This window comes from Lingula anatina, chromosome 1 (genome assembly GCF_051362555.1).
Source record: "Lingula anatina isolate TDL-2025a chromosome 1, LinAna3.0, whole genome shotgun sequence".
Classification (NCBI taxonomy): Eukaryota; Metazoa; Brachiopoda; class Lingulata; order Lingulida; family Lingulidae; genus Lingula; species Lingula anatina.
The window spans coordinates 25,371,047-25,393,273 of NC_141767.1; the positions used below are offsets into that span (position 1 = coordinate 25,371,047).

At 35.0% G+C, this 22,227-nt stretch overlaps 3 protein-coding genes across 4 annotated transcripts; 1 reads left to right on the forward strand and 2 right to left on the reverse strand.

Moving 5' to 3' along the window:
- Window positions 1–1,597: 1,597 nt before the first annotated feature.
- Window positions 1,598–11,498, reverse strand: LOC106178441 (putative E3 ubiquitin-protein ligase RNF144A-A). 2 transcript variants are annotated; one of them, XM_087008829.1, is made up of 10 exons: window positions 11,348–11,474; window positions 7,491–7,575; window positions 6,571–6,990; window positions 5,960–6,064; window positions 5,419–5,479; window positions 4,936–5,054; window positions 4,130–4,224; window positions 3,610–3,754; window positions 3,244–3,333; window positions 1,598–3,051 (listed from the first exon to the last, which is right to left on the reverse strand). In XM_087008829.1, exons 3-10 carry the CDS (start codon window positions 6,862–6,864, stop codon window positions 2,920–2,922), a joined length of 1,041 nt encoding a protein of 346 aa, XP_086864955.1. In that variant the 5' UTR covers window positions 6,865–6,990; window positions 7,491–7,575; window positions 11,348–11,474; the 3' UTR covers window positions 1,598–2,919. The 2 variants fall into 2 exon arrangements, with proteins under 2 accessions (XP_086864955.1, XP_086864950.1); XM_087008824.1 differs by lacking the exon at window positions 7,491–7,575 and having other exon boundaries at window positions 11,348–11,498.
- A 68-nt stretch (window positions 11,499–11,566) lies between these two features.
- LOC106178444 (protein DEK) lies at window positions 11,567–18,310 on the forward strand. The gene is made up of 12 exons (XM_013561629.2): window positions 11,567–11,743; window positions 12,899–13,079; window positions 13,279–13,431; window positions 13,666–13,742; window positions 14,055–14,149; window positions 14,346–14,488; window positions 15,105–15,259; window positions 15,430–15,550; window positions 15,678–15,754; window positions 16,270–16,353; window positions 16,573–16,641; window positions 16,927–18,310. The coding sequence occupies exons 1-12, from the start codon at window positions 11,702–11,704 to the stop codon at window positions 16,936–16,938; spliced, it is 1,209 nt and encodes a 402-aa protein (XP_013417083.1). The 5' UTR covers window positions 11,567–11,701; the 3' UTR covers window positions 16,939–18,310.
- Window positions 16,884–22,210, reverse strand: LOC147764157 (uncharacterized). Its single transcript, XM_087008847.1, has 7 exons — window positions 22,082–22,210; window positions 21,676–21,788; window positions 21,391–21,458; window positions 20,889–21,055; window positions 19,882–20,025; window positions 19,488–19,652; window positions 16,884–19,030 (listed from the first exon to the last, which is right to left on the reverse strand). Exons 1-7 carry the CDS (start codon window positions 22,200–22,202, stop codon window positions 18,783–18,785), a joined length of 1,026 nt encoding a protein of 341 aa, XP_086864973.1. The 5' UTR covers window positions 22,203–22,210; the 3' UTR covers window positions 16,884–18,782.
- Window positions 22,211–22,227: the final 17 nt, after the last annotated feature.

Here is a 22,227-nt window from a genome sequence, read left to right on the forward strand (position 1 = left end):
CCTGGGTTTATAGAGTTGTGTGGATCAAGTGTACATCACGTTTCTGAAAATGCACCTGGTCTTTGTTTAAAAATAAAAGGTTATCACTGTTACAAGGTGGCTGGGAGGAGGAAAGAGATGAGAGCATAGAAGCCATTTTAACTGAACATTTTTGGGGGACTTGGCCCTCGGTGTTTAACATGCATAAAAGGAAAGCCGTTTTGAGTGACTTCTGTTTGACATATAACTGAACATAAAATTTCATGATGTTTAAGTGCTATAGTTTGCTTTGAAATATAAGTTGTTAAAATGCATGACAAGACCTTAAGCAATAAAACAGTGAAGACTCCAACAATATTGAAACAAGGACAGTAGTTTTAATGTAAGATCTTTCATGATGCATCTACCAAGAGCAACAGATAAGAAAATTGGTGACAAGATGCAATTCCTATCACGTATACTCCATTGCTCAAATAATTCATTTGATACAAAAGTTCTATCATGATGATATGTGATGTCCTGGCATCATTAGTAAGGTGTTTACAACTAGAAAGAAAAAAGCATTGCGACCATGACAACTTGGATAAAAATTGGACAAGATCCTGATTTTGGCTCATAATAATACAAGGTTTAACAGATTAAGTGGTATATGCCCATCTTACAACAACTTGGGCAGTTGACAATAAATGACAAGACAGCAAAGCTGACTAAAATACAGACACTTTACAAAAAAAAGTAATTTCTCTTGCTCCATTTTGTGTATCAAAACGTTTTCGAAGTATCAGACACGACACCGCTCTTGCCTAGTACATGATGTGATAGTGGCGTTTCTCAGCGGGGTTGGGCAGTAGTGCATCTCGTCTCAAAATTCATCCCGAGGTATGTTACTGTGAAATGCGTACTGACGGGTAGTGTGGTTCAATCTACTGGTGAATTTGGGATCATTTGGTACAGAGTCTGGTAGTATGGTAGGCCTGCATAGGTCAAGGTCCTTAAGGGAGACACTCAAAAGGTGAACTGTACTTGTTTCAAGATACGTGACATTTTATATAAGGGAGAAAGTTCTCAGAAATTGAAGAAAAGGGGATTGCCATAAGTCTTATTCAAATTCAGATGGTATCTCCAGCTGCCCATAGTGCTAATTAGTAATATAAAATTGTAATACCAACTATAGAGTGACATCCACCGGCAGCTAAATTTAATAACAATACAGTGCTTAAAGTTGTGATCTGATGGACCCTAATGTTGGTCACATTTAGCTTATGATGACAAATGCAGTCTTACTTTAGGCTGTATCTACTTTTTTAGATGCACTACTTTTCCAGACAGTGCTGATGTCTGGAAAATATCACGTAACTCTACAAAAACATCATACTTCTGTTTTTGGCATAGGTGACTATTTTCTGCACATGCTGAAGGACATATAAGGTTACTGCACCATTCTTTTTGATAAAATACCAAACAAAAGAAATCAGAGAAAACGCAATCAAACTCTTTCTGAAGGAAACTGTTAGAAATAAATAAGATAATCAAGTTGAAAAATAAACCAGATCATTTGAAGATAATATTGAAGAATGTGAGGACACAATAATGGTTAGTTTAAAACAGCTGAAAACCCTTCTTTTGATTGTTGCCATTTTATTATCAACTGAAGTATGTGCAAATTGTTAATATTAAGGGTAATGCTGATTAACATTTATTATATATATGGTTTGATTCAGTGTCAGAATGAATTGGCATTAGAAGAAACTACTATGCAATTGGTAAAAAAGAGTAACTAGAAAAATTATTTTGGAATGGGAGAAGACTTGAAAATGACAATAAGTTGCCCTTGTTTACACTCATGTTCTTGAATATGCTCTTTACCTTGCTGTATGAACCCTGAAGTAATAATACTGTTTGGCAGTTAAAGGGTGGACGACAGATGTGCAATGAGTGATCACACAGTCAGACACAGTGATCAGAATATATACAGACACATGCAGTGTCTGCACACAAAAATTACAGCATTTATCACACATCTTGTCACTGTTTAACTTATCTTTCATCTTCAACAAATCTTGAGGAATGGATTTTTTTGTATTGGCCTTAGTTGAAAATTATGAAAATACTGCAACATAAATACATTTTTCAGTCCAAAAGTGTCACAGTTATGCTAAATTTACTGTAAATAAAATTCCTTTAAAAAGTTTAAAGTGGTTATTGTGACAATAGAACACATACATGGAATACTTATGAGAGAGCCATTTGTCAAATTAATATACTTTTTTTGATACAAATATTTGTGTGTGCACCTTTACAATTTAAAAAATCTGACATCATATTCAGTGAGACAGGGTGGATGAGAAACCACCCACAAGTTCTGGGTTACACTTACCATGCTACTCTACCTCTCAGAGGTTTGCACTTTGCCAGCTGTCCTTTTTTTCATGTGTTTTCTTGTACAGATGTTTTTCACTGACCCTGTGACAATTCCACTCTACCAAAACCCCAATCAAGCACCAGCTTTTCATGCTTAAAATCAAAATCAAACCTAAACCTTACCATTTCTTGCTTCATCACTGATGTTCATTATTACAGTTGGTACGTTTTCTTGTGCACTGTCAATCAAAATCTCACACATCCACACGCCAAAAAAGAATGAGTCAATAAAGTTAAAATACTGGTTTACAGTCAGATCATTTGCACATTTTCTTTGACATATGGGCATGAGTAATTGACAAATACATTTTTGGTTCACCTTAGAGCAGGCCATGCTAGTAATATAAGTCTTTTTTTTTTCAAAGACTCAATGTGAATACATGACTGAATAAATAAATAAAATAACAAATAAATGCCGGCTGTTACTGGTACTATAGAGATCACCAGTTTGATCTCATTCACAATGATCAACAATTAAACTGGGACCTAGCAGGTGAGTATCAGATTTCTCTTTTGCAGTCAAACGTCTTCTTCTTCAGCACATGCCTTGCAGGCATTACATTTACAGCACAGCAAACAAGGAGCTGCCAGGAGCAGAAATGGTGAAGCTATCAGAAGAAGCAGGCCAAATCCAGCAAATATGCCAACAACCTGAAACGTAAAGAATACCTGCAGAATGTCAAAGTTACAAGGTCATTGCTATTGATAAATTAAAACACAAGGGGGGGAAAAACCCAGGAAACTTGATGTAAAGAGACCATTTAGCTAGGTTTATCTCATGGTATAAACCTAGCTTTAAACCCTATTTTTAACCAAACTTAAACCAACGAAGATGAGATATACCTGTGTTCTATGCCACATCACGGAGGCTCTGGAGTGACCTAACTTGTTCTTGCAGGGACCTTTATCATAATGGCGGAGGAGAAAATCATCCTATAGGAGATGAAAACAATTTTGAATGTACGGCAAAACAATAATCCATGAAAACCACTTAAAATGTTTAAATAAGCATATATTTCATAATATACACGTAAGCAGCATTCAACAAACTTTCTTTAGACAAAACATGTATGAATTATTAGAAACGTAGACATTGCTGATTATACACTGTGAAAGAAGACAGAAAATCCCCTTACTCATGGGGAAAACTGTTTGTCAATCATCTGAGGAAAGTGTGCTTTGATGATGTCAAAAAGATGTAGTGTTTACCTGTAATGACTGTAAACAGTACCAACAAAAGACATGTTTACACTGACGGCACATCATCTGTGCACAGCCATCGGCACGTTCTATTGGAATGTGGCACATGGGGCAACGCTTGATCTTGGATTCTTCCTCACTGCTGATGGGTATGCTGAAACATTTTTTTATAAAACATGTTATAACAGAAATATTATGAAAAGAAAATGTCAGAGCAGGGGTAGAGTTCATAGTTTTCTTCATATCTAATAGGCTGGTGCATGGTTGTGAATTGCATTAATCATTTGAGGTGAATATTTTTAATAATAATTTAAATAAAAACAACAACAACAAAAAATACAACAACAGCATCAATACAAATACTCCAAACACACCTTTTAAGAATAGGGTTGCCATTATTACAGCACACAAATGTGTGGATCTATTGTTCAGCTTGTCATTAAGAAGAAATCATCAGATGCAAACAATGAAAAGTGGAGAGTAAACAGAAGCAATCTGTGAAGTAAAACACTTGTCTTTACCAACTCACCCAGCATCATGACCTTTGACCTTGCTGTTGTAAGCATCACATGGCTCATCAGCATGCCAGTTGGACTTGCAGATTGAGCAAAACTCTAGGTAGCACTAAAAAAAGAGGTATATTTTTTGCCTAAACATCGAATTTTTGGATGTACACTTAGGCTTCATTCACATGGAAAGTCTATTTTCTAAAAATCTATTTTCTATTCGCGGTATATCTTGTGATCACGGTCTGTGCCCTGAATATCCCGCGGCGTAATTACTGGCAGCGCGAGCAAGTTACTTCCAAAGCTGTAATTAATTCTCGGCTGTGCTCGGAGGAGATTCTGATACCTTGACGCATGCGCAGTAGGAAGTTAGAAAGTTAATGGCGGTCGCGGTTGCTTTGAAAAATGTTTTTGTCGATTTTGTGCAACAACAAGATGAAGAAGATGAAGAAGCTATACACACGACAGATACAAGTGCAACCGTCATGATCCGATGGCAAGCGATGCGGCAACGGAGGATGAGATTTTATAGAATGCGAGCACAGCCGAGAATAAATTACAGCTTTGTATAAGTTACTGGCTCACACTGCCAGTAATTACGCCGCGGTACATTCAGGGCACAGACCGTGATCATAAGATACCGCGAATAGAAAAAAGATTTTTAGAAAATAGACCTTCCATGTGAACGAAGCCTTAAACTTCCATAATTCTCATCCTAAAAACACTATGATTTTTCTTTCAATTATTGCCAAGGAGCTCTTAAGGCTGGACATGACTTTTTGCCCCATGTACACATTTTTAAAATGCATTTCAAATAGTGCTTCACTACCTTAGGACACTTCACAGGTATACCCTGTACATTCTTCTTGTCACTGAGGGGGCACACATGGCACACAGTTTCACAGCCAATTTCTGGGCACCACATGCGACTAGGATCTAGATCTACTTCTGGAATGACAAACAAAAGACCGGGTTTATCATTAATTGGTAATTATTGTTAGTTAATGGCAAACAAAAAACAAAAATTGCTTTCATACCTGTAATATTAAGAATAATCTTATGGGGGATAAGAAAGGTAGGACTATTCTCTATTATAATTCTAGTCACATACAAATTGTTGGTAATGAGACCCTTCAGTAAGTGAAACATTGAAAATTTTGGCACTGAGCATATAAAAACAACCATCTACAGCTTACCTAAAGAATCAATTTATAAATGTTTGGTTTTTAAAAACAATTGCTGTTTCAAATGTTTGTCATTAAAAGAACATGACCCAATCTTCTTTATGTAACTGTTGGAAATGTCAACTAACCTTTGGAGAATTTCAATCTCTGATATCTCTTGAAGGTCATGGTATCAACTAACTGCTCAATCTGAAGTCAACCAGGGGATTAAAGTGGCAGGTATGTCTTAACTCAAGTACAAGACAAAGGCATATATAGAAACTATAAAAATAACCAGTTTATGGAGTATTTCTTTAATTTGCTGATCCAAGATGCGACTCAGGCTCCGTTAAAATGAGAGGCATTTCAGTTTTGAACTCATCTTTAACAAGAATAATGTTGTTCTTATAACTGCATAGCAAAAATATCAATATCCTTTTAACATTAGGGTAACGACCCGTGTAATAGATATCACTACAATAAATTGACACTGACTAATCCCTCATTATGTGGTTATCAGAACATCACACATGTAGTTTAGAACACCAATATATAGAACCAAAAAATTTTGTGTCATAAAATTCATGAGTACTATCTCCAAACTATACAATGTAAGTTCTATGTTAATCAAACTGTACATACAGCACAGTTACTGTAAGCTTCCTAAATGTATGACAACAGTAAAGATACCTCTGATGGTAAAAATTTTCCTCCCTGCCTACATCTTGCATCTGGGCAAGTGATGACCAACACATTCCCATCTGAGATCATCACAGTCAGGTACTGGATTACACACTAGGAAGACAATATTACTACAAATAACATGTCAAGTATAAAAACAAAAAAAAAAAAAAAAAAAAAAATTCCATTTCTAAATATCGATTCCTACATGTATGACAATAATATAATACATTTTTTTCAAATACTACATCAGACTCTTTAAAATAAATCAATTGTCACTTCATACAAATTCATTCTCTTTAAAGAAATAACATGTTCCTTAAAATCAAATATTAATCATGTCTATTAAGATAAAATTAAACATTAAACTGACATAAAAGGAAAAGGGCAATTTTTTCATAATCATAATTTTGCCATATTGAGGAATGCACCATAAGAAAAAAAGATGTGACATCCACTCCTGCTTTACACCAATGTGTGTCATACCTAAATCATGGTGTACAAGTACGTATCTAAATACAAGGATTGATAGACAAAAATTATAATGATCCAGATGACACCTGTGTGCATATTGTAAACAGTCTTTCTTTAAGTGCTTTTAATTTTTACCTTTAACTTACCATTTGACAATAGAGACATTGGCAATCCTGCATTTCATACATTTCCCTGGCAGGCAACTCCATTAAACAGAGCCTGCATGTGACCAGAGGCTCAATGGCCATGTCCATTGTATTGTGTGTTCCTGGAGAGTAGAACACATGAGCACCCATAGGTGTGAACACTGACACTGTCACCATGTTTTTATCATCTTTATTTGATAACGATGATTCTGCTTGTTCTCTTGTATCTTTTTCCTGGCTCTCCGAGGTTTCAGAGCTGGCCATCATCTGGACGGGTTTCACCTTGCTTTCCATTCTCTAAGACTACAAATTTACTACTGGTGGTTATGGTATTACGAACTGGATAATGCCAGCTAAGACGTAGACTATGTCATCTTGGTCCACAGGTAAACCAATCTCTTGAAAAGCACGATGCTTTACCTGGAAGGAATAATTATCTCTGACTATAGATACATTCACCTATAGATACCTTCACAGCATGTATTTCAATCAATTATCACATTCAGTTCTCATAACATTCAACAGATTTTAGCACTCGCAAGATGATTATATAATTAGTAACTATTGTTTTAGTGGTGTGCAATATCAGGACAACTTTTCCCTTTAACATAAAGTGTTAATCATCTTTCGCCTGTCTCAATTTATGAGTCTTAAATTAGCAGAGCATTTGGATATTTCAACAAAGAAACAAATAACTAGTATTTGTTTATGGATAATCTTGTGTTTGTTAAAGTATACATAAGAAGCACGAGTACTGCTCTGTAACAAATATAAATTATTAGGACCACTTTCTTACACAAAACAAATAAATATATCAAAAAAAAAAAAAAAAAAAAAAAAATCTGAAATCTCTCAAGCACCAGAAAAAAAGGCTTTGAAATGGTACCTTCTTCAAATTTCTGGTAGTAATTTTAACTTACTTTTTCCTCATCCAGTCCATAAAGCACAGAAAGTAAGCAGAAAATGTCTGTACAAATACCATTTTTCAGGAAATGTCATAAAACCCTGAAGTATTTCATTAATTGATATTATTTGACAGTATATGGTGGCATATGGTTAGCAGTCTGGAAATAATTTGACATAAGTCCTTACTTATAGGTGCCCAGTGGAAGATTTCCCTGCCAAAAAGTTGTTGTTAACTAATTTTCCTGAGATAAACGCTATTTTTCTCTGGCGAACCAAGGAGTTATAACAGAAGGTCTGTTATAACTCCTTGGGCGAACCAACCTCTGAAACACATTTTAATGGTGCTCAGAAAAAATTAAAAAAGTCCTTCATCCACAAATAAGTGTTTTTTCTTTTTTATTCCACCATCACTTTCAGATCATGCTCACACTGACTTCCTGGTTACATGCAATTCAAAACCGTGTCAAGATGATTGACATATGGTGAAGTTCTTCTGGAGGTGATGAATTAGATCAATAAGTATTACTTGTACTTGGATAAGTTAAACAAGTAGTGGATTATGTACCAAACATGTAAAATCTAAATAATAATAGAAAAAAATGCTGTAGGAACTCCATGTTGCTTACTACATGTAGTACAATTCTTTTCAAGGTGACATGGATCCAGGACAGACCACTTACACTGCTTCAAACTTATTCCAAATCATTAAGCTGTTGGTTAAATATTGGCCATTAAAATTGATTAATGAAAATTTATATTGATAAATGGTTCTTGAGGCTGGCATTGATGTAATTAGTGACAGAAGGGACTATCTCTGGAAGCTGGTAATCAGTGTCAGAACTAAAAGTATTTCTCAACTCATTTTTTATTTCAAAAAGAAGTGGGTCATAAAAAAATCCATCAAATTATGGCCAAATAACTGCAAGTAATTAAATCTAGTTCAGTCTTTCTTTCCTCTACCAAGCTGAACTTAATATCATATTGGGCTTACATTCACTGTCCTAATGTTAGCACAACCATATCACAGGCAATAGGCTATGTACATGTAACATATTATGTTACATGTAGCCTATTGCCGATATGATATATATATATATATATATATATATATATATATATATATATATATATATATATATATATATATATAACAATCCTAGTTAATTTTTAATCACAAAATATCTAAGTGCAGTACAGCATTTTTTACCCATTTGGCATAATGATGCATAATTTTACAATATAGGGAAGTCTACTCTATAATCACATTACGTAAAGAGAAAAGCTCCCGGATCAATGCAACTAAATGAATAATCTAATTATCAGGAATGCCATCTATGTACAGCAAATCAATCCATACATCAAGAATGCATACACTTCCAGGATCCAACATTGTGTTATACATCTGTAACTCAGATAATAGTTTAAAATATATTAAATCCCTATATAAAAAATTAATAAAGACAGTTATTGCACCAATAAATGTTAAACTCACTTTCTTTCATAAGGATAAAATGTATTGCCTACATCCACCATTCCCAGTCCATAAAACAAGACTGATATTTTATAAAACTTTTAATTAAAACATTTAGTCCTCAATGTTTCTTATGATATTTACACCATCATGCATTCCTTTACATTTCAGAAGGAAATCCACCCTAATTATATCAGTAAAAGGCAAGTTTCATTTGCTATACTAATATATTAGAGCAAATATATACAATGGGAGTATTTATCTGTTATAACAGAGAATCTCTATAATACTAATATAAAGGGTAAAGAAAATGTCGGAATCAAGTTCTTTTACCAGTATTTGATGGACTATATAAAATTAAAGACCTGGATTTGGGGTAAAAAAATACCTTTAGAGGAATGATTTGCATAATTTGCATCTTTAGCATCTAATAACTTATATTTGCCTTTTCAGTCTGTTTAAGCACAGAAGTGAGCCTCCTGAATTTTGTAATGAATAGCCAACACATCATTATCTGTCTTCGTTCTTTCTTTTATTCAGTATAATATTTGCCGTGCAGCAATCTAAATCCCCAGAGAACATCCAGAAAAGAGCTCTTCGCATTATATACCCTGTACTTACAATGCAGCAATAAACAAATTATACTAAATTGGCCATCTTGAAATCTTGCCGTACTAACTTGTGCAAAAAAAGTTAAATATGATCAAATTAGATACTTATAGACTGAACCATCTTTTACCTAACACCAGTGTCATTGAAAAGGACCTCAGGAATCATTATAGTTATGTTTTACAAAAATGTTGAACCAAACGACATAGAAAGACTTTTATACCATATTGCTTATATTATACTGAGTACACATGCTAATGAATTGTGATCATGAACTTTTAAATAATGGGGAACAACATATTTTATTGTTAGTGTTTTCATTTTCCCTTAAAATCTATTTGAAAGGTATATAATAAACCCTTATTATTATTATTAGTAGTAGTAGTATATTCAAGAAATGCGTAAATGCCTCAGATAAATCATTCAAAGACTAAAGAGTATTTTCTTCTCTGGGAAGGGGTTATCTTGGGGGGGGGGGGTTGCCTGGGGGGAATTGTCCTAGAATCATATTTTAAATATACATATAATATACAGTACATGTACATGCACGCTCGGCTGTCACCTTTATTGGATAGTAAACGATTGTCGTAAAATCGCTAAATGATATTAAAACCGGGTGCATAAACTTGAAAACCACCTACAACAACCTTGGACTACCACATTAATCCAATACAATGCAAAAATAAACTATAACAAGTGGTTAAAGCCTTCAAACCGAATGTCGTTAAGTCCCCATATACCTCCATAGAGACAATAAAATAGAATGAGCTTCTGAAACAAACCTGATCCAGTTCCAACAGAATAATCGAAATAAAATACTGCCGGGCATCGGAGCGGCCTAAAACTTGGCACGCTTACCGCTAATACTGCAGGCTACATCATCCAGTCGCTCGTTTGTAAATTCCGTGCATGGCATACGCACAATCAAACCGTAAAAAACAAATTCTCGGGGTGTCGTTGGCTAGGTCCACTCAACAATCCAATTCAGGAAATGACGTAACCGCAGAGGTCGCATTGTCCAATGGCATGGCTTCTTTTTCGTAATGGTAGGTTAGAGTGGACCTGGCCAACGACACCCCGAGAATTTGTTTTTTACGGTTTGATTGTGCGTATGCCATGCACGGAATTTACAAACGAGCGACGGGATGATGTAGCCTGCAGTATTAGCGGTAAGCGTGCCAAGTTTTAGGCCGCTCCGATGCCCGGCAGTATTTTATTTCGATTATTCTGTTGGAACTGGATCAGGTTTGTTTCAGAAGCTCATTCTATTTTATTGTCTCTATGGAGGTATATGGGGACTTTACGACATTCGGTTTAAAGGCTTTAACCACTTGTTATAGTTTATTTTTGCATTGTATTGGATTAATGTGGTAGTCCAAGGTTGTTGTAGGTGGTTTTCAAGTTTATGCACCCGGTTTTAATATCATTTAGCGATTTTACGACAATCGTTTACTATCCAATCAAGGTGACAGCCGAGCGTGTGTACATGTATAATAATTTAGTAAAATCATACCAGTAAAAAAGCCTGCAGTTTTTAGAGGACCTCATCTACACAGCCCTAACTACAAGAAAGAAAACGTTACTCCTTGCTTTAACCATATATTTTACTCAGTTCTAAAGAGAAGCTTCTCAATTTCAAATAATTATAAACAACTACTGATGTAGTACTGTAATAATTCTAATAATATATAAAATTATTGACTGATTGTACATCTATGACTAACTCCTAAATGAAGCTGCCAGTGCAAATGTCCCGCCTATAGAATATGGTTAAAAACATAAACAACGTACCTTTGAAAACATCAACACATCATGAATTTGAGCTATCGATTTAACCTGAAACAACCCAAGTAGAAACGATAACCAAATTTTGCATGCGGAGAATTTTTCCCGAGATTTTGTTATTATTATATCCTCGATAGATGGCGCTATGCATTTTTTAAATATTGTGATGTGATGACAATCACAGATTTAACTAAGTGGATTTCGAACAATTTGTGTTTTTAGTCTTATCATAGTACATTATGTATTTCAATTTATACACATTACTTAAAAATGTATACAATCTGGTTAAATCTTGACTATGATTGGCTGATTTGCTTCCCGCGACTTTGTGCCGCCATTTTGCTTTGGTAGCGTTAAACCATGTCGGACACCGAATTAGGAGCCTCATCAACTTTGGGAGCGGTAAGTGAAAAGAAAATAGAGTATACAGGATGAATCTCAGCATAGTACTTAATGCCTCTTGGCAAGTTTAGCTTATATGGGCAATTCGATCATGAAAATTTGACTCGTAAATATGCCCTTCCGTGCAAGCTTCTAGAGTTTCGTTTGAATGAATAGATGTCATGGGAAGTTAGTTCTTATTTTGCTATGAAGTACTGTTCTAACAGTACACTTACGTAACGTGGCATGTTAAACAGAAAAAAATCTCTGAGAAAACAGGGATATTGGTCTTTATTACTTCCTTGATGTGTGTATATAAGTCTTTAAATATCGGCTCAAGCATCAAGTTCACTCGTACGGCCTGAAAAACTAGGTCAAGCATGCGGGTCACCGGTAAAATTAATGAGAAGCTGCAAACGTGGACGAAATGTCCTCAAGCTGAAGTTACTTTCGAGTTGATACTCTGAAATTTGACAGTCATCAAATTGTTTTTCTGGCAGTGCTCTCACTTCCGATATCCCGCGTGATCGTATAAATACGTTGTTGTTTATGATCTATTTTTAGACACGCTAGAAATAGGTCATAACCGTCCCATGTGGCACTGCCCAGTCGGTTTGTGGTGGCTCACATTGAAACAATTCAGCTTTTCTTCTTTTTGGAATTGTATTTCATACAGTTTTTGAATTAATCAGCCTTAATTGCTGCCATAGAAATGATGAAATTGAACACTTGCTAAACTAGCAGTATCTTGGAACTTGTAATAGGTGGTGCTACCAAACCATTAATTGATTATCAAATACCAGGTAGTGAACCCTCTTTCTAAAATAAAGGATATGTTATCATTCAGTATATTCTTGTCCTTTCTCTGTGTTTTACCAATGGGTTTGTATAGATCACTTAATACTCTTTATTTCTGACTGTATTGTGAATTTGTAAACTTATCACAGCACAGTTTGATGTTTTTCTTAGTATTTATTGTATGATCTGGTGTTGGAAATTGGAATATATCGAAAGTGATGAAGGGAAAGAGTCGTTATTTATATTAACTAAATATTATTCAGCTAATTTTTTATATGGAAACAAAAAACAGTACAAAATTCAGTAGTGTTATCCTATTTGAAATACTAGATGGAAAATGGCATTTAGCTATAGTTGTCTTTATTTTTTTTTTTTCAGGGGGATCAACCTGTCCAAAACCAGAAAGACCGCATTGATAAAGAAAAAAATGAAGAGGAAAGAGTTGATGGTGAACAGAAGGAAGAAAAGCAAACGCCAAAGAAAAGTGCAAAGAAATCTCCAAAAAAAGTAGAGAAGAAAGAACAAAATGATGAGTCAGACGAGGGAGATGAGGAAGAGTGTAAGAACTTTGAGTACTCTTGCTTGAGGTTTATTTGTGTAATCCTGGCTGTGGTGCTGCAACAAAGATATATCTGAAAAAAAAAACAGTAGTAAAAATGGCAGTATTTTATCTACTGAAGTTGCTGACTAGAAAAATCAAACAAAATGACTTCATAGTGAAAAATACTTTATGAATGGCTTCATATGTGTCATTTCAGTGGGCTTGCTTGAACGTCCAGTCATCATAGAATCAGGCAAGAGAGAAAGAAAGAAAACAGAAAGACTGGAGGCCACATTATCAGTAACTCCAAAAGACAAGAAAGTGGAAATTAAAGAAGGAGTTGGAATCAAGCTAGGGGCATGTGTAAGAAGTAAGTACTTACAAGCTGTGAAAAAGATCTTGTTTATAAGTGAAGTAATATAAACATATTCAAACTGGTCAAATTGTCTGCATTTAATGACATTTATTTATTTATTTATTTATTTGTTTGTTTGTTTGTTTGTTTCGTGTTGTAGCTTGCATTGTCAAAAACTTAATATATTAAACTATTTCTTCCCTTTCATTGTATTTTTTTTTTTCAAATCACTTGTTCCTCTCTTTCCAGTTGAACATTTTTTGAATAAAACGAAATCAGAAGAATTAAAACCTTTGCATCGGATTCTGTACAACAGAGTTGGATCCGTGAGTATAAACTTACTGCATTGTTTCTCAGTTTTGTTTTTTTGTTTGATAGTATTATTTAACATAGTATGCTTATGATTTTTATAATGTCCTTGAACTCATATTTGATTGTGCATTAAATATAGCCAGTAACATGTTTTTTTATTATTAACTAACTTAATGAGGTTTTGTTGGCGCTAAGAAATATTGAATTATGTGAACATAATTTGCATATCTTTGTACGAGTTTGATAACATAATTTACATAGTTTTAGTGTTATATTTTTTTTACTGCTAATACTATTTATATCAGTTTAGTCTTATTTTCATTTAGGCATCAGAGATCAAGAAAAATATCCGCCAGTTTTCTGGTTTTCCATTTGAAAGTGACTCAACAGAGTTTGAGAAAAAAGTTGCATCTTTAAACAAGTAAGTTTTCTTTCACTTAAAGCCAATAAAATCAAATGATTATTCACAAAATAACAAAAGACAATAATTGCTTGTGAGTTTGTTCACAGTTGGTATTTAAATACTAGAAGTTGTTAACTAAGTAATTTGTTCTGACTTGATGAAATATACCATTTTGGTCTGCACGTTATCTTATGGTTTATATTGGTCTATACAGATACCACATACCAGTTTTAAAGCTTATTTGTGAGGTGTTGGATTTGGAGAAGTCTGGGGCAAAAGATACCATTGTTACACGTATAATGGACTTCCTAATGAATCCCAAGGATTCTGGCAGAGCTCCTCCAGCACCTAAGAAAAGTGAGTGGGTGTTATTACTTAAAGGTTATTAATTTTGAAATATTTGTGGTGAATCATTGTGTTTGCTAGCCAAACACATTGAAGGTGCCTTTCACTTGACTCCACTTCACAAAGTTTTTTAAGTATGTAGATATTCTTTTTGTAGCTATCTAAGAAACTTATGGATCTTTAGGTAGCTAACATATCTCATTGTGTCTCTCTCTCCATTTCTCTCTCTCATCTGTAAACTAGATACAGGTCATAATATTTTTGGCACCCCACTTTGCACTTAAAGTTTTTACTGTAGCCAATATATGTTTACTGTATAAAGCTGTTAAATATAGTTAGTGAAATGCGCTAAGGCTCATTGCTCAATTAACTTTACTAAGTTTAGATAATGGGCTATCATATTTTAGTAGCATAGGCCAAGTGTCCTCTCTCTCCCCCTCTCTCTCTCTCTCTCTCTCTTGGGACTTTTGGTGACATTCCCATCCTGTTATGTACATTATCTACAGTTCTTCATTGCATCAAAACTTCTGGATAGAGAGAGGCAACACCTAATGAAAAAAGTAACTGATCCTTATACAACAGAGAATTAACTTTTAAACATTGAATCAGACCTTTCCACTTATTACAGGGAAATCTTCGGGTAAAAAAGAAGGCAAGGGAAAGAGAAAAAGGAAATCAGGAGAGAAGAAAAAAGAGAACAATGAAGATGCAGATGATGAAGACGATGATGATGATGAGATAAGTGATGAGGAAGAGGATGAAGAAGAGGAGGAGGAGGAAAAGGTGATTGTTTTTTTATTTTTTTGTATAATGGAGTTTTCTACATTTATAGGTTTGCTACATGTTACAAATGTTCAGTAAGTTACAGAATCCTACAGGGCTCTTTTGTAACCTTTCTTTGCGGCCATTATATTTTTTTATGGCAAATTAAATTTCTGATTTTCCTTTGAAAGCCTAAAAAGAAACAGAAAGTGGAAAAAACGCCGAAGAAGACTCCACAAAAGAAACCAAAAAAAGAACCAGCAAAGCCTAAAAAGTCCCCTCTTAAGAAAGCAACCCCGAAGAAAAAGAAAGGTAGGATAATTTAAGCATTAGCATATTTACAATGTCACTATATCTCAGATATTAAAACTGCTTATGGTGATCACTCTTCTGGTAGTATGGAATAATTCTAATATCTTCCTGGAAATTTCCTATTTAGCGCCAGTGTCCACAGATTCAGATGAAGACAGTTCAGATGATGAACCATTGATGAAGAAGCCAAAGGGACCACCAGTGGTGAGATCTTTTTGCTCTCTTACATGAATTATGAATGTATTGTGATATCGTCATTGCTTGTGTTTGCTGAGTATTAGTGTCCAGTGCCAACATAACAAATGATATCATTCAAGCTCTTAACTTGACTAGCCACTCAGCACAGAAACCATATTTTACACATTTCTTCAACTGATTATTTCAAAAGTGGTCAGTAACCATGTTTATTACAGCTTCTTGATATGGTGGGTACTAATATACACTAAGGCCATGTTTGTCATCAATTTATTCAAATGCTGGTAACCAATGGGCAGTCATCAAAGATGGTCAAAATTTTATTCATCAAGAGATTGTCATCAGGGTAACGTTAGATGACTTAAATGCTGAAATTGGGGATATATGACACTGTGTTTATAATATATCCGTACAAAAGGAAGGGTAGAATGCACGATTCTGTGTGTATTAAGGGGAAAGGCTGTTCTAAATTTTGGTCTTTACTGACAGTATTTCTAGAATATTTTAATATCCTTTTCATATAGGATGAAGAGCTTAAAGATGTTATAAAGAAAATCTTAGATGGTGCCAACTTGGAAGAAGTTACCATGAAAACTGTATGTAAACAGGTAGGGATATGTTTTCAATTATTGTTATTATTATTATTATTATTATTATTATTATTATTATTATTATTAGCAAGCAGGTCGATAGGTAGTAGAATTAATCTTAATTTTGATTTCCTGATATTTTGCAAGGAAGTCCAAATTTTGCTGCAGGTTCTATTAGATGTGAATCTTGGAACAGATAGGATATAAGATAACAGATGATCTTATCTGAATTTTCAGGTTTATGCAAAATACCCAGAGTTTGATCTTACAGACAGGAAAGATTTCATTAAAGCAACAGTACGGCAGGTAATTTATTGCATTTAATAAGGGACGCTAAATTACAATTTAATTGCTGAGAACCTGTTTATGCTTCCACTTCAGTGTTATTCTGATAACTAGAATATTTCAAAGTGGCTCATACCATCAATAAAAAAAGCCAACATTCTTCTGAATACTTTTTCGCTTGAATTTGAGCAAACAAATCCTTGACTGTCTGTCTTTAAACCTTGTATGAACAGAAAATTCATAGTTTTAGACCTTTTTTTAAATTCTTTTGAAATTTGAGTGAATTTTTGTTATTTTCTTTTTTAGATCATTTCATGAGACTACAACATTACAACTTACATCAATTTAGAGGAAGTGACCCAAGGTGTACAAAGTCTGCAGCCCAGTGCCTGTAGTGGTACTGCTATAAAAACATCGGAAAAGTGGATGCTTGAATCAGAATGACAGCAGCAAAAACATTCAATGGATGAAGAAAGCATCTCATTCGAGTTGGCTTTTGCCGTTTAGTAGAAAGTGGCAAGGACCAGTGGCTGCTCTTTTATATTTATCGCTAAAAATAGGCAGCATTTGCCAGACATTGGTTAGGAGGATTAAAAAGCTGATAGTTATCTAGACTTTTGTCCCAGACTCCATCCTAGAACCAAGAAGAATGTTCTGTATATGTAGTTGTAATGCAAATGTCCAGCATTGAAATGTACAGAGTTCTGTAACTCTTTTGTTAAGTTTCCAATGAAGTATGTGATCTACCAGGGTGCACATGGTAGTAAATCCAAGTTTCCTATAGTATATATCCTGGCTTGTCAACTTGGCAATTATTGTAGTTCATATACATTACTGAAAATTTCTCATCTATTTTTTCATCAGTTGTGGCTTTGCTTTTAACTGCGTCTTACATATGGCAATGGGAAGGCACATTGGGTACTTTATTCCAGATCGTCAGTGGCACTGTGAGTTAATCAACATTTTTTGTCGGGATTTTATTGGGTGCCAAATTACCATGAAAAATGTGGCAGTCCATTTTTGTTATTTAAAGTGAATTTTAGTATAATACGTAAATCCCAAAGAATTGTCAAGACAACTGAAATTTGTGGCAGATATTATTTTGCCTGTGCTGATAATGTTGGATGTTGTGATGTTTCAGATGAATGTGATCAGTTTTGTAAAATAATCTTCAGCTAGAAAATCTGTAGGTGTATTTTGTGTTATGACCTGAGAGGTCTCAAAGGTTGATAAAAACCTGCTCTAGCAAGGTCACTCGTTAAGTGATCTAGAAAATTAAAACAAAGTTCTTAATTTTAATCTGCACAGCAGAAGCCTGTTCTGAAAAATACCATTAGGAAGCCAGAGGACAAACATTTAAAGATGTTTATTCCTCTGTGAAATTTACCAGTTAAGCTTTGTGCTGTCTAAAAAATTTTATTTTTATATAATGGTGAAAAAAATTTTGACCAGGGTTACAATACTGGTGTTTTAAGTGAGTTGGGCAGTATACAGGAAGCAATTCATTTCTTTTAGTTTTTACCTGTAAACTGGTTTTCCATAGCCAACAGCATAACTAGGTGGCACTTGCAGATGTAAATATAGTTGTAGATTTTTTTATTCAATGTTTTTATCATCCAGTGCTGTACTGTTTAGCCCAGCTTAGCGTGGAGCAGGATTTATTGTAAAAAATAAAAGTACCAGTTCTCCATTTTTGCATTTTATTGACTCCGCCCCTATAGCTTTCCTGATAATAACAGTTATGCAGGTGGTATAGTAGTAGATGCACTACCTTATAACTGAGTTAAACTGACTGTTGCTATATTATGTAAATACACCTATAACAACCACAGTGGAAAAATAGCATTTCTAATGTTTCACAAAATGATGCCAAATTGTTGAAATGGAAAATCAAATCAGAAAAAATGTTAATGCCCCCTCTTCTGTTCAGTAACATTGCTGTTCTATAAATAAAAACGTGGACATAGCAAATAATGTCCAATCCTCTTTAACATTTGCGAGTAACTTATCTTTTGATGCCCTCCGAAACGAGAGAATATTTCATATCTGACTGTTACTACGGGGCGATTTATATACATCTATGTTTCCCTGCATTACCAGTACGCTTGTCTACATCATAATACCGCAGACAACCCTTCCCACATACTTGTCTGTACTTCTCTTTATTTTCCAAACATATGATATCCAGACGGCCGAAGTATTGTATCTCTTCCTTTTTTCGTACCTAGAACAACCCTGGAGTCGGTGGTAGGTATTGGTTCTGGTGTTGTGAGCTCCTGGGTGGTGGTAGGTAGAGGTGTGGTCGTGGTTGAGGTAGTTGTCGCGGTGGTGGTGGTTGTCGTTGGTGTCGTCGTCGTTGTGGGCAGTTCAGTGGTAGGCGTCGTCGTTGTGAGAACAAAAAGCGGCTTACCTAAACAAACAGTGTTAATATTTATTTATTTATTTATTATTATTGGAAAAATCTTCATCTTGCAGACGAAAGACTGCTTTTTGAGGAAGCTAAGTTTTAAAAGTGAGACAGTGAATTCAAAATTTATCAGCATCATTTCATTCCGTACTCATGGACAACGCTGTTTTCAGGCACCTTACTTAAATTTAGTGCATGTTCTTTCATAAACTAAAAATATAAAAAAGGATAGGTTGCGGATAAAGTCCGACATTTGAGATAAAAAACAACTAAGACTAACGTGTATGACTACGTGTATGAAAGGAAATTGATACATCTAAGTCAAATGAATAACATCTTCGACAAATATATTTTAAGTACATGAACAGAAAACGTGACAGAGACAGTGCAAAAATAACAACAAGGATGTCTATAAAAAGAAAGTAATAAAGTTAGGACATGAAGTTATGATCTGCATTACCGCCGTCCAATTTCCTGCAGAGATAGGGCTGCTCATCCTCTCCCGTGATACAGTCATGTGTATGGTCACAGAGCCAGGAGAGCGGGATGCACTTGCCGCTGTGACACTGAAACTGTTGCCGCGTACATGCCGGACCCCAAGATAGGGTGAGTGGGGCGGGGGTGGCTGGAGTGAAAAACAGGGTGATATGCATTGTCTTTAAGATATTATGAGCTGAGAACAATTTCAATTGATGTGAAAGTAAATTTTGGGCTTTTAGACTTTATCACATACGAAATAGGGTTTGACGAAATTTATTTAAAAGAGAAAATAATGAAAATACAACTAGTGTCATGTTTATTTTAGTATAAGGTAGTTATATTTTGCCAAGAATGTAGAAAAGAGACAGATTTACTCGTTGTTATCATAGCACACGTTCTTTCATCTGCTTCCAGCGCATACATCTCTGGACATGAGCAGTGAACCAGGTCTGAGAACACGTTCCAGCTACAGTAGTCGGAGCATCCCCCATTGTTCAGTCTGCACTTGTCTGCAATAGCTGAAATAAAGACGTCAGAATGTTTGAAAAAAAGCCAATCTACATGTGCCTCGGTTGGAGCACCTGAGGCAGTCACCATGGTGACCAACCTTGTAGGGCTAACCAGCACCGCCTAGGACTGGCAGGGGAAGTATCCCCCATAATCTTAGTTGGTCACAATCTTCGTTCCTGTTCTTACGTTATTGATCGATCGACATTCTATAAAAGATAAAACTTGAAAGGACGATTACATGTTGCCAAAAATGATATTTACAAGTGCCACAAAGGAAGGCATTAGAGATTTTTACTTCCGTAAAATAAGCTTTAAGTGTGCGAATAGAAATATGGCTGCGGCAGAACATAAATACCACTAAACAAATCTGTAAAAAGAATAAACGTAAGGACAGGAAGACAGGCTTGAAACTGCTACAAGTCACATCGCGTAAGGCTCCAGAGGTACGTGCGAATATCATATGTGACATCGTTTACGAACAACTTTAAGCGTATGGAAGCACCCTGTTTCCAGCGTACCAATAGACAGTACGTTTAATCCTCAATGGTTTGCCACACAAAGATACACGAGTCGAGAGTAAAAAGGCTGTAAATAAATAAGCAAGACTACCAGTTTTGTTCTCAACTGAAATAGATTAACATCCACCTGCAAAGGAAAAAAAATTAAAATTCATTTATAATGTAACGGAACAGTGAAATCTTTAAGTTAACCCATTAGCAACTGTATGGTGGCATTGGGCCAGGTTTAGCGGCAATAATTTGACATAAGTACTCGTTTAATATGCATCTTTAATCAATGAATCAAAGATGGTAACATCTGTTGTTATTATGCAGGAGTCGTTTGAACATATAATCAATCACAAATTACTTACAGTCAAAGCTGACGGTTTTGGAAGACACAGTAAACGGTCCCAGCTTGGACTGAAATGTGATCAGATATCTTTGGAGTATTTCGGTGGTTAAATCGGTGACGTGCAGTCCCATGTCAGTCTTGAATGTGACAATGCATTGGACTTGTATCATAGCGGTCTCGTCAGGACTAGAAGTGAAAAAAAATGTACAAAACATGGCAACTTAAAAAGCAGAGACACTTTGTTCATCGAAAAAAAAAAACCTTCCAGCAATATTAGCGGAGTAATGTAGTAACATATAGAAACGCATGATATAGAAATGAAATGGCATTTAACTACAAATAGACCAGCAATAGCACAATAGCAAGGCAGTATATATGTAAAATGAAAAAGCACTGTATTCAGAAATAGTATCATTAGGATATATGTTTATTTTTTATCATTTTTCATTCGGTCGAATAAAGTGGCCGTAAATAACCTGAGAGGGGGATCCGGAGAGAGAGAGAGAGAGAGCTTATCCTACCTGAAATCATTGATCACTACTTTGTCGAAACTAGCTGTGAGAAAACTGTGATGGAAAACAATTTCTAACTGAAAAAATAACAATATGGTAATCTTATACACTGTAGGTATATTTTTCAGAAAATAAAGTTTTTAGGAAATTTTTGGTTAGGAATACAAAAGGCATACATCTACCCTTTAAAGTTACACTAGTTCAATTAATGTTTTAAAAATGTTCAATTGAACTATGAAACTATCAAAGTGGATGTTTGGTTTCAGGAATTCCAAGATTTGTCGCCCTACTCACCAATTGTTCCAACTTCTCTTTTAGCATCTGATATTTCTTAGAGAGTGGGCTCTCCAGCTCCAGGGTGTACTTTAAATTCATGATCCTGAAACTCCCAGACGCTGCATTCAGAACTGAAAAATCAGTATAATGTTTTTATTAATTAATATATTTATTCGTGATTGACTTTTTAAAATTCATTGAAATGTTGGCGTTTGCCGGACAATTTAATAAAGGTAGAGTTACGCACATTTTTAAACAAAATAGGCGTACCCAAGAAAAAAAATTAAAAACGAATGTCATATATAACATGCGTAGAGCGAATGTCTTTTTACCGAAAAATAGTGAGTAAAAATTTTAAAAAGTTGGGTTCTTATTGGCTCTTGGGCTCTTATTACATTTGAACTTGCAGCCAATGTTTGCTTACCTGTGGCGTTTGATTCTGGCTTAAGGACACGATCTGCCACCGAGTATACATTCTTTTCCGCTTGAAGTTCCTGGGGAGAATTAACCACGGCTGCTTCTTCTTCCTCACTGTCGCTTCCCATTGGAAGGTTTCCTGAAGCAATCAAG

Excerpts from the sequence above, each read along its gene's own strand:
- LOC106178441 (XM_087008824.1), bottom strand. The coding sequence starts at position 6,864 with ATGGAAAGCAAGGTGAAACCCGTCCAGATGATGGCCAGCTCTGAAACC. Across the intron at positions 5,055-5,418 it reads GAGATTGAAATTCTCCAAAG|AAGTAGATCTAGATCCTAGT; the intron begins GTTAGTTGACAT and ends TTGTCATTCCAG. Across the intron at positions 3,755-4,129 it reads GTCAAAGGTCATGATGCTGG|CATACCCATCAGCAGTGAGG; the intron begins GTGAGTTGGTAA and ends AAAATGTTTCAG.
- LOC106178444 (XM_013561629.2), top strand. The coding sequence starts at position 11,702 with ATGTCGGACACCGAATTAGGAGCCTCATCAACTTTGGGAGCG. Across the intron at positions 15,755-16,269 it reads AGCCAAAGGGACCACCAGTG|GATGAAGAGCTTAAAGATGT; the intron begins GTGAGATCTTTT and ends CTTTTCATATAG. Across the intron at positions 16,354-16,572 it reads TGAAAACTGTATGTAAACAG|GTTTATGCAAAATACCCAGA; the intron begins GTAGGGATATGT and ends CTGAATTTTCAG.
- LOC147764157 (XM_087008847.1), bottom strand. The coding sequence starts at position 22,202 with ATGGGAAGCGACAGTGAGGAAGAAGAAGCAGCCGTGGTTAATTCTCCC. Across the intron at positions 21,789-22,081 it reads GCCAGAATCAAACGCCACAG|TTCTGAATGCAGCGTCTGGG; the intron begins GTAAGCAAACAT and ends CTGATTTTTCAG. Across the intron at positions 19,031-19,487 it reads CTGCAGGAAATTGGACGGCG|GTAAGCCGCTTTTTGTTCTC; the intron begins GTAATGCAGATC and ends CTGTTTGTTTAG.